The following is a 12,230-nucleotide window of genomic DNA, read 5'->3' on the forward strand; positions in this document are numbered from 1 at the left end:
GAATTAATGATTTGAATGGAACAATTACCGCATTGCTTGGATTCATATATTGAAAGGAACTTTTTTGCTGGAATTTGAATTTGGACTTCCTGAACACTTTTGCTTTGAACTACTGTAAAATCAAGAAGAAAAGAAATTCATATGGATTTCAACATTTGATTTCTGTTTTTTTAAATGGACGCTCCTTTCATTACTTTTTATAGTGTCCTTGACTTTGGACTTTTGTCAACATAATAGGAGTCTTCCCTCACTGTCTTTCAGGGTTTTGGGGGACTTTTTCTACAGTTCTTACAGTCTTTTGTGTTATGTAGAAGATAAAAGCAATTTATGCATTCGTTGTGAAGACCATCAGAGAAAAGAATCTTTTGCCATAGGAACCACAAGGTCTAAAAATAACTTTTATTAGGAAAGAGGTGTAAATCTGAAGCAAATTTCCAATGAAAAGTCCACTAGGATTCTTTAAATGTGATGGAAATATCAAGTTCAAAACATAAATGGACTCCCTTCAGTACAAATCTGAGGGATGATGTACTCTGCAGGTTGTGGTTTTCAATCTGCTTTTACTTAACTGGTTGGAGTCTGGTTATTTTTAAATTATGGAACTTGGCTACTCAAGAGGCAGGGTTTACCACCTATTACATATGTTTCACATTAAGCTGCTATTGTAATTATACTGCTGGACTCCCGGCAACGAAGGGGATGATTTGAGCATGTGAATCATTGAAAGATTCAATACTGCAGAAAACATTAATCTCTTACATCTTCTTACAATGCAAGGCATCAGGAATCGCATCTTAACATTAAAGGCACCAGAGGAGACACATCCACCCATGCCCCATTCCAAGACAGCCACTGAACAGCGGTAAGTATCTTGAGGTTAAATATGAGGTCTTTAAAAGCCTCAAAATAGAAGCCTTGACTCAAATTCCTGAAAGGCGAACTGGGTACAACAGTATAAGTGAGGGGAGGTCTTAGGATCCACTATAGGGGTGGGGGTGATGACTCTCACCTTGCTGGAGCTTGTGGACCGCAGGAGCAATTGCCAAATATCCAAAATCTTTGTTCCATGATGCACTCCCTCCCTAGACCCAATTCTTCTGTAGGGCATCTCCAAGAAAATTAACACTTCTCATTGGAGCATGAATCTGGAAGACGGATATTGTGCTCATCTTTCCCAGACTTATTCCATCCACCGGAGAGGCTGTTCTAAAAAAATGGCAACATAAAGGGTCTGGGCTAGAATGAGGTGAGGTAAAGAGTTAAGATACTGAGGGGAAAAAAACGATGTTTCCTTAGGAGAAAGACGGCGGCAACAATCAGACCCACCCAAGAATCAAATGGGGACACATAACTTACGACAAAGATATTTTTGTCAAAAATAGGCCATAGAAAAGGCCAAAGTATTAAGGGGCCCTTATGTTATCTAGTTTACAGTTTCTTTGGCGTTACATTTTTCCTTTATTGTAAATCTATTTTAAACAACTGTAAAAACAGTGGTCTTTTAAGTCAGATGTACTGCTTGACTGATTCGTTTGAATGGACAGTTTTCTAAAATTATAAATAGAAGTAAAGAAAATGGGGCCTCTTTTGGGTGTGTTTTTTTTTACTGTTTGTGGATATTAGGGAGAATTTCCCTAAGAACACCAGCGCCTAGTCTTTAAACTTTAGATTTAATGACTTTTTGCCAGACATTTACCAAGTAAAAGTCTGCAACTTCTTGAACCACAGTGTCTTTAGTGAAACCAGTATGAAAACCTTTTTATACAAGACAAAAATCCATAAGGGTTAGAATAAAAAGAGTAAAAAGTACCTTATGCATATTAATTCCCAAGATTCTCTGTTTCCTAGAGTGGAAAAATGTGAGCTGTGCAGTATGGCATTGCAAAGTTTAAAACATTATACATCTGTAAAGAAGATAAAGTCTACAGGAACCTGATTTTTTTTTTTTACAGAACTGTCCAGGATAGTTTACTGCACTGCAATGAACTACCTTACCAGATGGTGAAGCTGATGGATACTGGAGATCCGTCAATTTCAAATTTAAATTCCTCATTGAATTCTCCTAGAATACTCGTACTGAAGGAAATCTGGATTGCTTGGTGCCCTCCTGGAAGAACTATTCCCTCATTAGGGTCAAAAGTGAAACTGGAGCCCAGAGCCGTTGAAGGAGGAAGGAGAGTGAAGATGGCATCAATACTTCCTTTGTTTGTCAAAATCACCTGCATCAAACAGTAAAATCAGAATACGTCAGGGAAGTTATTGGCAATTGTTCAACAAGTAAAGAAAGACAAGATGCAACTGCTACAGAAGGAGCCACATTACACAACTATCAAGTATCCCAAGAAATAACATATTGTGATCATGGAAAAAGAGCTGAAGATATGTTCCTTCTCTTGTATGAGGATTTGCATTGTACTTTCAAATATTCAGAAGGCATGAATCATTCACTAATCAAAAGACACAGCTTGAAAGTTATCTTTTTTGTTTTCCAGGCAATGAGAAGGACCTTCAAATCAATTTGAACTGAACGCTAAGCCATTAAAGGGCTCATCTATAATCGGAAATATACTATTGCTGCTCGAATGCCACTCATGTAGGTCCGTGTTGAACCCACTAAAGGTTTTGTGACAATACCATATACCGTTTGTTGCAATCTGGACAGAATAAAGGCTTAGATAAGCTGTGCTTTAAGGGCATGCTAGAGTAATAGGGCCATTTTAATTATTTAGCATTTGTGAAGATGGGTTACCTTCACCACTGCCTCACTGGTCACATCAAATTGGAGCCTATTTCTGATCCTGTTTATCCACAATGTTCCTCCAAACATATCTGTTATGAAACATGATTCTTCACTTAAAGGGAATGGCATAATTTTACTTTTGGTATTCTTGACTAAGTGAACAGCAATGTGAGGCCGGAGGACATTCACTCACTCCTGCACTAAAGGAATCCACTTTGAACACAAGACATTAAAATGTGGATTGGAAAACAAAACTTTGTAAACCTACATGTTGAACTTGCACTTTGATCTTTGGGGGCAAGCCCAGGATAAAGAGTTCCTTCCACAAACAACGGCTTGTTAAAAAGACTGTAACAAATATTTAGGCAAACAGTTATAAACTGCTGGCGGAATGGCAGAAAAGGGTTATTTGATCCTTTCAGGAGTCTTCCATGTCCATTTAAAGTATTTCAATACTAGTAGGTAGATATATCCATTGGGCATCAGTGAAAAGTAAATTCCAGAGAAAACCATCCTTTTCGTTTATGTGCTCACAATGGAAATAAGGTTTAAGGAAAAATGTAGGCTGAACCTCCATTGCACTTTGGGGAGAACCAGAGTACTATGTAGGCTTAGAGACGCAGCTTTTTGGGGTTTTCGTGAAATGATCCCGTCCTGAGCACTGAATGAATGCAGGGTGTTATTTTTGTTCCATCTTTCTTAGAGATAGTGACCGCCCCTCTGTGCATATAGGTACACATTGAAATTTTACTGGTTGTGTGAGTATCCCAACACATCCCTTAAGGTGCTGCTAACTTAATAAATATATTCTTCTTGTCAACAACTTGCTAATAAAGTATAGCACAACACTGCTCCAGGCATTGGTATATCCCTTACATATGGATTATTAGACCTTTCAGCAGCATACTGCCTGTACATCTAAAATACTTTGACTTCAGTGCTTCCCCCAGACTGTGCACTCACTGTGGTCAATTCATTGATGGCATGGCAAACAAGCACTCTAAAGTTCTAGAATTCAACAAATCACACGAGTGCATCCATTTATTTTGGATGTTTATATATATATATATATATATATATATATATATATATATATATATATATATATATACATATACATACACACACACACACACACGTTATAATAAATAAAGAATACATACAAGACTCAATGAGATCTTAGGTTGTGCCCATGCATCTGATCAGTCTATACGTTTCAGCCAGTTTCCGTCTCCTTATGGGTCATCCGGCTTTCATCAGGACCAGCAAGATCCTACTTGTATACCTTAAGTCCGAAGATAAGGTTCTTTGTACACACATGCAAGTGTAAGGCACACATTCACTCCATGCACAAACTCACATGTCACAAATCTCACATTTATTGGAAAGAAGCCTTGTTGGACGCCCAGGAACTACCCAGCAGTCTAATATACCAATCAGGTGCATAGGCCCTCTATGCTCTCATTTCATCTTCTTTGTTTTTAAACTACCAATGGTGCACTTGGGTAAAGAAAAACTGGGGTATCACAAGTAGGCATTTCTTACTTCCTTTTCAGGATTCCCATGATTAAAGTGCTGTCTCCAGAAATGGGGTTGAGCCCACCTGGCGGATGTGGTTAAACAGGGTGAGAACCCGATGATGAAGAAAGCCACACGGAATTGTGTAGGTGGGAACCTTACTAAACAAGGATTGAATTCCTCAGCCCGTAGGTTGGAAATAGGAATGTAGTGATTGTGTTTGGATTGGTAGGCATCCTCTTTAGTACAGCTAGATGTTCAAGAGAAGATGAGGCACCCCGTCCAATATACCCATCTCCTTCCTTCTTTCTCTAGAGAAGTGGTTTGCTTAATGCCTTAACATTTAGGGTGAAGGGGTAATAGGTTCAGTTGATCTTCGCTTATACACAACTTAGATGATTGAAAGTCAAGGTCATCCTTGATCTTCCAATATACTACATTAGGAGAGACACCTACATAGCTTCAGATTAGTTTATTACCCAGACATAGTGTAACATTAATAAATTAAGACAACATTGGAAAGCATTTTTCACATTAATTCAAACATTAAAAATTTGACAACTCTAATAAGCAGAAATGTTACACCTCTAACAGAATACAGTTAATGAGACCTCTCAAAGTTGTTGCTAAATAACGGTCCATCTCTGTATCTAGAATGTTGTCTAGAAAGGTCAATAAATCTTTCAGATCTAAAAAGAGAGGAGTTTGATGTTGTGTTTTGCGGAATTAGCAATGGTATATGGTGGGATCTTTCCAGTTCTAAGCCTTTGAGGGATAGAATTCTGGTGACTTTAGGGAATACCTTGTTGCTTACCAGTTACTCCCATTCTCCAATATTGGTATCTTTCATCGATTCACATGCTCGAATCATTACCAGTTGTCGAGGTGGGAGTCCCACAGTACCATAGTAAAGCAGTATGTATCAGTATGTTAGGCTGTAAAGGTAATGCAAGGTTCAGCTTAATAGCTTATCTATGTCCTTTTTAAAAAAAGGACTAAAGTTGAACAATGACAAATCAGACAATAGCACCCTTAACAAGCCAACAGAGGCATCTTTGTAGGAAGCTGGCTCCGTATATACTATACCAAACTAAGGCACTGTGTGCCCAGAGTCCCATTGCTCCCCAGAGAATTTACTGAGGTTAAAGTAGAAAATACCTTACTCTTTTTTGTGGTAGTGTGGGCGAGCAGTTAGGCTTATCAGAGAGATGTGTTAAGCATTTGTTGTACACACACAGTCAAGAAATGAGGCACGCACTCAATGACTAACTCCTAGTACAATGTTTGTATAAAAGTATTACTTTGTTACTTTTATTTTAGAACCAAGAAGAACTCAGTTGCAGATCAGCAACAGTTTAGAAATAGCAATTCTTTCAGGTACAGTAGGAATGTGTTGCAAATAGGAATACTGTACAGTAGTATTGGAAATACTTAGTTGTGTCAATCAACAGTAACAATACTTAGCAATGTAGAAAACAGACACTTATAGCAAGAAATTCAGTGTAATTCTATTTAAGGAAAACAGTTATGCACATTTACAGGTGAAGTACACAACATATGATCCCAGCCTTCAGGGATTTAGACCAACACGGGGTAAGGTTCAAGTGGACACCAAATACGTACCATCTGAGGTACAGGTGCCGCCGGGTGCAGAGGTCACAGGTGGTGCCCGGAGCCCAAGGTTAGTCTATGGAGACTGGGGGTGATTGGAGATGCAGAGTTTTCAGATAAGTATCCGTGGTTTCAGGGCACAGGCCCTGGGAGTTTAAGCAAGCACAGGGAGGCCACAAGGAAGCACCAATCAAACACCATCAGCAGCACGGGGCGGCCGGGTGCAGGGTGCAAAGACAGAGTCAGGCAAGCGAATGGAGGAACTCGGGTTCACAAAGAGGCTGCAGGCTCAGACCAGGAGGCTGGACGAAGGAGACCAATGACTAGGCAGGTAAGATGGGATGTGGGTGGACACCAGGGCAACCTCAACTGGGCTCCCCAAAATCAGGGGGCGGAGGATGTAGGGGGGCCCTTTAGATGGTGGGAAATCATTATCGGAGCTGGTGGCGGTCAGGGGGACCCTTCGTGCTGAAGCTACAGGCATCTTCGTGTAGTCCAGGAGAGGTCAGCCACCGATGGTATCAAGGTCAGGATCACTGGGGAGACTTTGCTGGGCCAGTCGGACGTGGGAGTCGGGTGCAGAGTAAGCAGGACTCGCGGATCCAGAAGGCAAGACGGTCCTTGGAGTTTGTTTCTTTGTGGACAGAGCTGCTGTCCTCAGGAGTCTTTGGTCTTTAGGGAAGGCAGGCAGTCCTCCCAAGGTGGTGGAGGTCGCTGGGCCTACAGGACGAGTTGCTTCTTCGAGCAGGTTTCTTCGAGAGCTGCGGGCGGGTAGGGCTGGGGCCATGTCCGTTGTCGTCTGGAGCCTTCACTGCTGGACGGCTCTTTGGACCTTCTTTAGGTTGCCAGGAATCGGAGGATCAAGGTTCAGGCGTTCCCCAAAATACACAATTAAGGGGCATTAAGGTACTGGAAGGTAGTAGCCAATGGTCTACTTAACTTTAGGGCATCCCCTAATCCGATTCTTCCATCCAACATGGAGGATGTTCTAAGGAGGGGGGGTCACTTCAGCCCAGGACACCTTAGGGGTGGTCATGGCTGAAAGAGGACACACCTTTCCTGCTTACGAATTTTTCCACCAACCCTGCAGCCAAAAGTGGGACAAAGTAAGGGGGTGACATCTTCACTAGCTGGAAAGGCCCTGGCTAGCATCACAAAGGGCAGAGAGCCCTTGAGGCTGACGGCCCTGAAAGCTGTTCCTGCTTGGGGGTAGGTGTGAAGCACTTCCACCCAGAGCAGGCTTTGTTTTTGACCCATGAAAGAATAAAGCTCCCACCTCAGGGAGTCAGAACGTTGTTTGAAAGCGGCAGGCTGGTACAGACCAGTCTGCTGCACACCAGAGATGGTTGTTTTTCAGGGGGCATCTCTAAGATGCCCTCTGAGTGCATTTTACAATAAATCCAACACTGGCATCAGTGTCGGTTTATTATGCTGACAAGTTTGATATCAAGCTTCCTAGCATTCTGTAAAGCCATCATGGAGCTGTGGAGTTCGTAATGACAAACGCCCAGCCCATGTACTCAATTTGGCTTTACTAACAATGTCTAAGAATGGACTTAGACACTGTAGGGGCATGTTACTCATGCAGCTATGCCCTAACCTGTGGCATAGTGCACCCTGCCCTAGGGCTGTGAGGTCTGCTAGATGGGTCACTTACCTATGCTATAGTCAGTTGTTTGGAGGTATGGCACACAGGGATGTGTGCCATGTTGACTCTTAAGTTTCAGCTGCACCGAAACACATAGTCTGCAATGGCAGTTGGTATGTGTTTGGCGTGGGGTCTCTAAGGGTGTCACAGTACATGCTGCAGACCTTAGAGACCCTCTAAGGTCATACGTCCCTTGGTACCAGGGGTGCCTTTTACAAGGGACTTATAGGTGTGCCAGAGGTGTGCCAATTGTGGAAACAAAGGTAAATTGTTTGGGAAAGAAAACAGGCACTGGGAACCTGATTAGCAGAAACCTACTGCACATTAGAAGTGCCTCAGAAATCAGGCAAAAAGTGGGTTGGGGTGTTGGGGGGCCTAACCGTGCAAAAAGGGACTCTTTTTACAAGCTTCCCTCCAATTTTCCATGCACTAGTGGGATAGTTCTGTCTTGCCAAGAAGGAGAGCCACTAAGGTGACTTTGGTGCAGGCGTAGATACCACTTTAGATGGTTGTTGCGCTTCAGCTGGTATTGGAAAGCGCTTCTAGTATCTTGAAGCCTGCTTTGCAGGACTTGAACTAAAGCAACAGGAACATGTACAATGCCTGGTGGTGATGGTGGAGGAGCATAGTGATGGTATTGCTCCACCTAGTGATGGCCTTGATAAACGGGCTCATAATAATCATCTTCCTCCTCTTCATCTTGATATTTCCTGTGCAACTCTGAAGGGCTGTGAGCAGCACCAAACATTCCTTGATCCTCTTCCTTTGATTCTTAAAGGTCCAACAAGTGGCTGGGTGGTAGTGGGGACACTTTACTGGAAGATGCGTATTCAGGATGAATACTTTCTGGAGATGGTAAAAGTCTCATTAACGAGGTCGTAGACGGTAGCGTCTACAGTATGGTCAAAAGCAAAATTGGTGGCTTCTGTTTGAATTTCGACAACAGCAATTTCTCCAATGGTTGTGTCATCCTTTGTCGATGGTGGTACTGACGCCGATGCGGTCGTCGACGGTTTAGGCACAGTCTTCATCGATGAGGCGGTACAAAAGGGGGTGGTGATGGACGGAGCATCAGAACCAATCAAACACTCACACCCAGTCAAAAGATCTGGGTTTGATCCATCACCGTTCTTTAGCCCACTCTGCCACCCCAGTTCAGACATGGCTATATGCAAATCAGTCTGACCCTGTGCCTCATGGGAACAGTCCAGTCTGAACTGCCAAGCCACCTGGACCGGAAACAAGCTTCCGAGGACCGGTTTCTGGCATTCCAGCCGTCTTCAGCCCGGCTTGCTTGAATCCAGTGGCAAAGTGAGCAAGGGACTCACGTCTGAGCATACCCTGCCACACTTATGGCGGCCAAAGCGGTACAAAAGGGGGTGGTGATAGACGGAGCATCAGAACCAATCAAACACTCACACCCAGTCAAAAGATCTGGGTTTGATCCATCACCGTTCTTTAGCCCACTCTGCCACCCCAGTTCAGACATGGCTATATGCAAATCAGTCTGACCCTGTGCCTCATGGGAACAGTCCAGTCTGAACTGCCAAGCCATGCCTTCCCTGGACCGGAAACAAGCTTCCGAGGACCGGTTTCTGGCATTCCAGCCGTCTTCAGCCCGGCTTGCTTGAATCCAGTGGCAAAGTGAGCAAGGGACTCACGTCTGAACATACCCTGCCACACTTATGGCGGCCAAAGCGGTACAAAAGGGGGTGGTGATGGACGGAGCATCAGAACCGATCAAACACTCCCACCCAGTCAAAAGATCTGGGTTTGATCCATCACCGTTCTTTAGCCCACTCTGCCACCCCAGTTTAGACATGGCTATGAGGCGGACATCATCGACAGAGTGGTCATCATCGACGCAGATATCATCATCGACGGGATGCTGGTCGATGATGAGAGTATCGACAGAATGCCAGTTGTCATCAATATTTTGATCTTAGGTGCCGTTGACAATGGTTTATGGGTAGACCAATGGAGTGGGTATATGGGACACTATATGATAGGATTACATGATTATGTATATATATATTATATTATATCGTATTGTGTGATTGTATGATCATGTGATTATATGATATGATATTATAGGACATGGGTTCAAAGACCAATGTTGAAGAGTATGTCCCTTTATTATCTTCTTTTTTCTCTTTCTATCCATCCTCCTTGCCCTTCCTGTCCTCTCTCTTTCTCATTTTTGCCTTCCTCGTTTTTCCTGGATTGTTGTTTTTTGGTTCCTTCTCGTTTCCGCATTGTAATGTTTTTCTTTTGGATGTTTTCATTTTCATTATTTAACACTGCTGCGCACTAGTTAGGGAACATTTCTCCATCACTACAGACTCTAACAGAGTCTTATTGCCTTTTTTGTGGGTTGAGGGGGGTTGAGTTAGGGAGTTGGGGGGAGGAGTGCAAAAAAATAAAAAGAGCAAGCTCGAATACTTAAGAGACATAATAAAGTTTGTAACAAATAATGTCCAATTAGTGGTAATAAATTTGAAATTTAAATTGTGGGTATGTTTACTTAGGCGAATAATGTTCTACAGTGGTACTGCTGGTATGAGCGCTGAATGTGTACGATGGGGAAGTTAAAACTCTGTTGTTGGAACATCGCAGGTCTGAATGATAGGGCTAAAAGGGTACAATTATATCAGACAATTCGTCAAGACTCCTATGATGTCCTGTGCTTGCGTGAGACCCATATTTTGGTGGGAGATAAAGAGCTGCTAAAGATACCTGGCTATAATATCCTTGCTACAACAACGCAAACGTCCAAAACACGTGGGGTTGCTATCTTAGCAAAAACCTTCTTGGGCCAACCTAGGCGTAGATTAGTCGATCCCCACGGTAGATGGGTTATAGTACAACTTGACCTAGGTATTACCATCTGCTCGGTCTATGGGTCAAATGTAGATGACCCCCAGATATTTCAAGACCTTGAGCTAGAACTGGCATCTTAGACAGGCTCAATAATTATTTGCGGAGATTTTAATGTAGTGTTGGGCGCTACACTGAATAGTCAATCATCTTAGAATTATAAAGGGCGTAAACCTAAGGTTTATAGGGCAGTAAGACAACTTATGGATAGCCATAACTTAATTGATGTTTGGGATTTGAAGAACGGGAATGACCCTGGTTATACATACTTTTCCTTTCCCCACAATAAGTATGTCAGGATTGATTATATTATGGTATCTATGGAAAACGCTACTATGTCAACGATAGCTAAGTCTCCCAAAACATTATCAGACCACAATGCGCTTATTTTTACTTTTGATATTACCAGCTATAAGAGACCCTACTATCAGTGGTCATTTGATCGAACGTTCCTGGTGAACACTGAGTATATAACTCATATTAGTCAACAAAGAGGGGGGAGAGGGAGGAACATAAGACTAGGTCGACCTCCAAGCACATATTCAAATAAGTAGAACCCATAGATCTTGGGTTCAGAGACCTAGCTTGTGTGATGGCCCCTGAAAGGATAATCAGTAATGACCATGGAGAAAGAAAAATTTCTTTCTAGTGTCCCCTCACTCACCGGGGTTGCCCCACGGTGACATGCTTCATCATTGGGGCCATCCCAGTTCTCTACGAAAAGGGGCGTGCTACGACTCACGGACTACGCAGGAGCACTTAATAGTGAAGGACTATGTGTGGTGCAAGTGAGAGTGGTGGAGTGGGTGTGAGTAATTAAAAATACCGTGCTAGTGGGCCTCAACAATTTTATTCAGTGCTCCTAGGTAGGTATGTTAAAAGGGGTGACACTGTTTTTAACCTGTAATGTTGGCTAAATCAGTGTTTGGTCGACATGTTTCAAGCTCCCCAAGCTTTTCTTCAGGACCATACAGGGACCCGCCCTGTATATGCCACTCCTGTCAGTTCTTAAAATTAAGAGGTGAAACTTTTCTTATGTAAATAATAAACGCCGTCTTAAATAAACATGCGTATCATACATACGTTTTGTATTATTTTCCTGTCTATTTTGTAAGGCTTATTCGCACTTCATGATCACTCGAGGGGGGCAGGGTCACCTAATGGAATCATTGTTCCTTCGCGGTGAGACCGCACGGCATTACCTATGTGGTTCCCCTCCGGACCTCAAATTGTTGAGGCCCACTAGCACGGCATTTTTAATTACTCACACCCACTCCACCACTCTCACTTGCACCACACATAGTCCTTCACTATTAAGTGCTCCTGCGTAGTCCGTGAGTCGTAGCACGCTCCTTTTCGTAGAGAACTGGGATGGCCCCAATGATGAAGCATGTCACCGTGGGGCAACCCCGGTGAGTGAGGGGACACTAGAAAGAAATTTTTCTTTCTCCATGGTCATTACTGATTATCCTTTCAGGGGCCATCACACAAGCTAGGTCTCTGAACCCAATATCTATGGGTTCTACTTATTTGAATTTTTTTTTATTTATATAACTCATATAACATTCTGGGCTCAGGAATATTTTGATTATAATCAGTATAGCGCCCCCAGACTTGTGGTCTGGGACTGCTTTAAAGCAGCTTTAAGGGGAGAGACCATTGCCTTTGTTGCTAAACGAAAAAAGAACCAGGATAATGTAAACCAACAACTTAATTTGGAGTTAGCAAGTTTAGAGGCTCAACACGCCACCCAGATACATCGTGGGGAAGAAAGTTCGAGTACCTTGCGGAAAATATTAGTCCTTAAGACAGAGATTAACAGTGCCTTAACACAAA

General features: G+C 42.8%; 1 protein-coding gene across 2 annotated transcripts in view; it reads right to left on the reverse strand.

The window, feature by feature from the left end:
• Positions 1 to 12,230, reverse strand: part of HYDIN (HYDIN axonemal central pair apparatus protein) — a 3,619,565-nt gene that overhangs the window by 2,991,752 nt on the left and 615,583 nt on the right. For both annotated transcript variants that reach the window (XM_078670948.1, XM_078670947.1), the window contains exon 12: positions 1,996 to 2,219. In XM_078670948.1, coding sequence (XP_078527074.1) covers positions 1,996 to 2,219 — 224 coding nt within the window. The remainder of the gene's footprint in view (positions 1 to 1,995; positions 2,220 to 12,230) is intronic.

This window comes from Lissotriton helveticus, chromosome 12 (assembly GCF_964261635.1).
Source record: "Lissotriton helveticus chromosome 12, aLisHel1.1, whole genome shotgun sequence".
Classification (NCBI taxonomy): domain Eukaryota; kingdom Metazoa; phylum Chordata; class Amphibia; order Caudata; family Salamandridae; genus Lissotriton; species Lissotriton helveticus.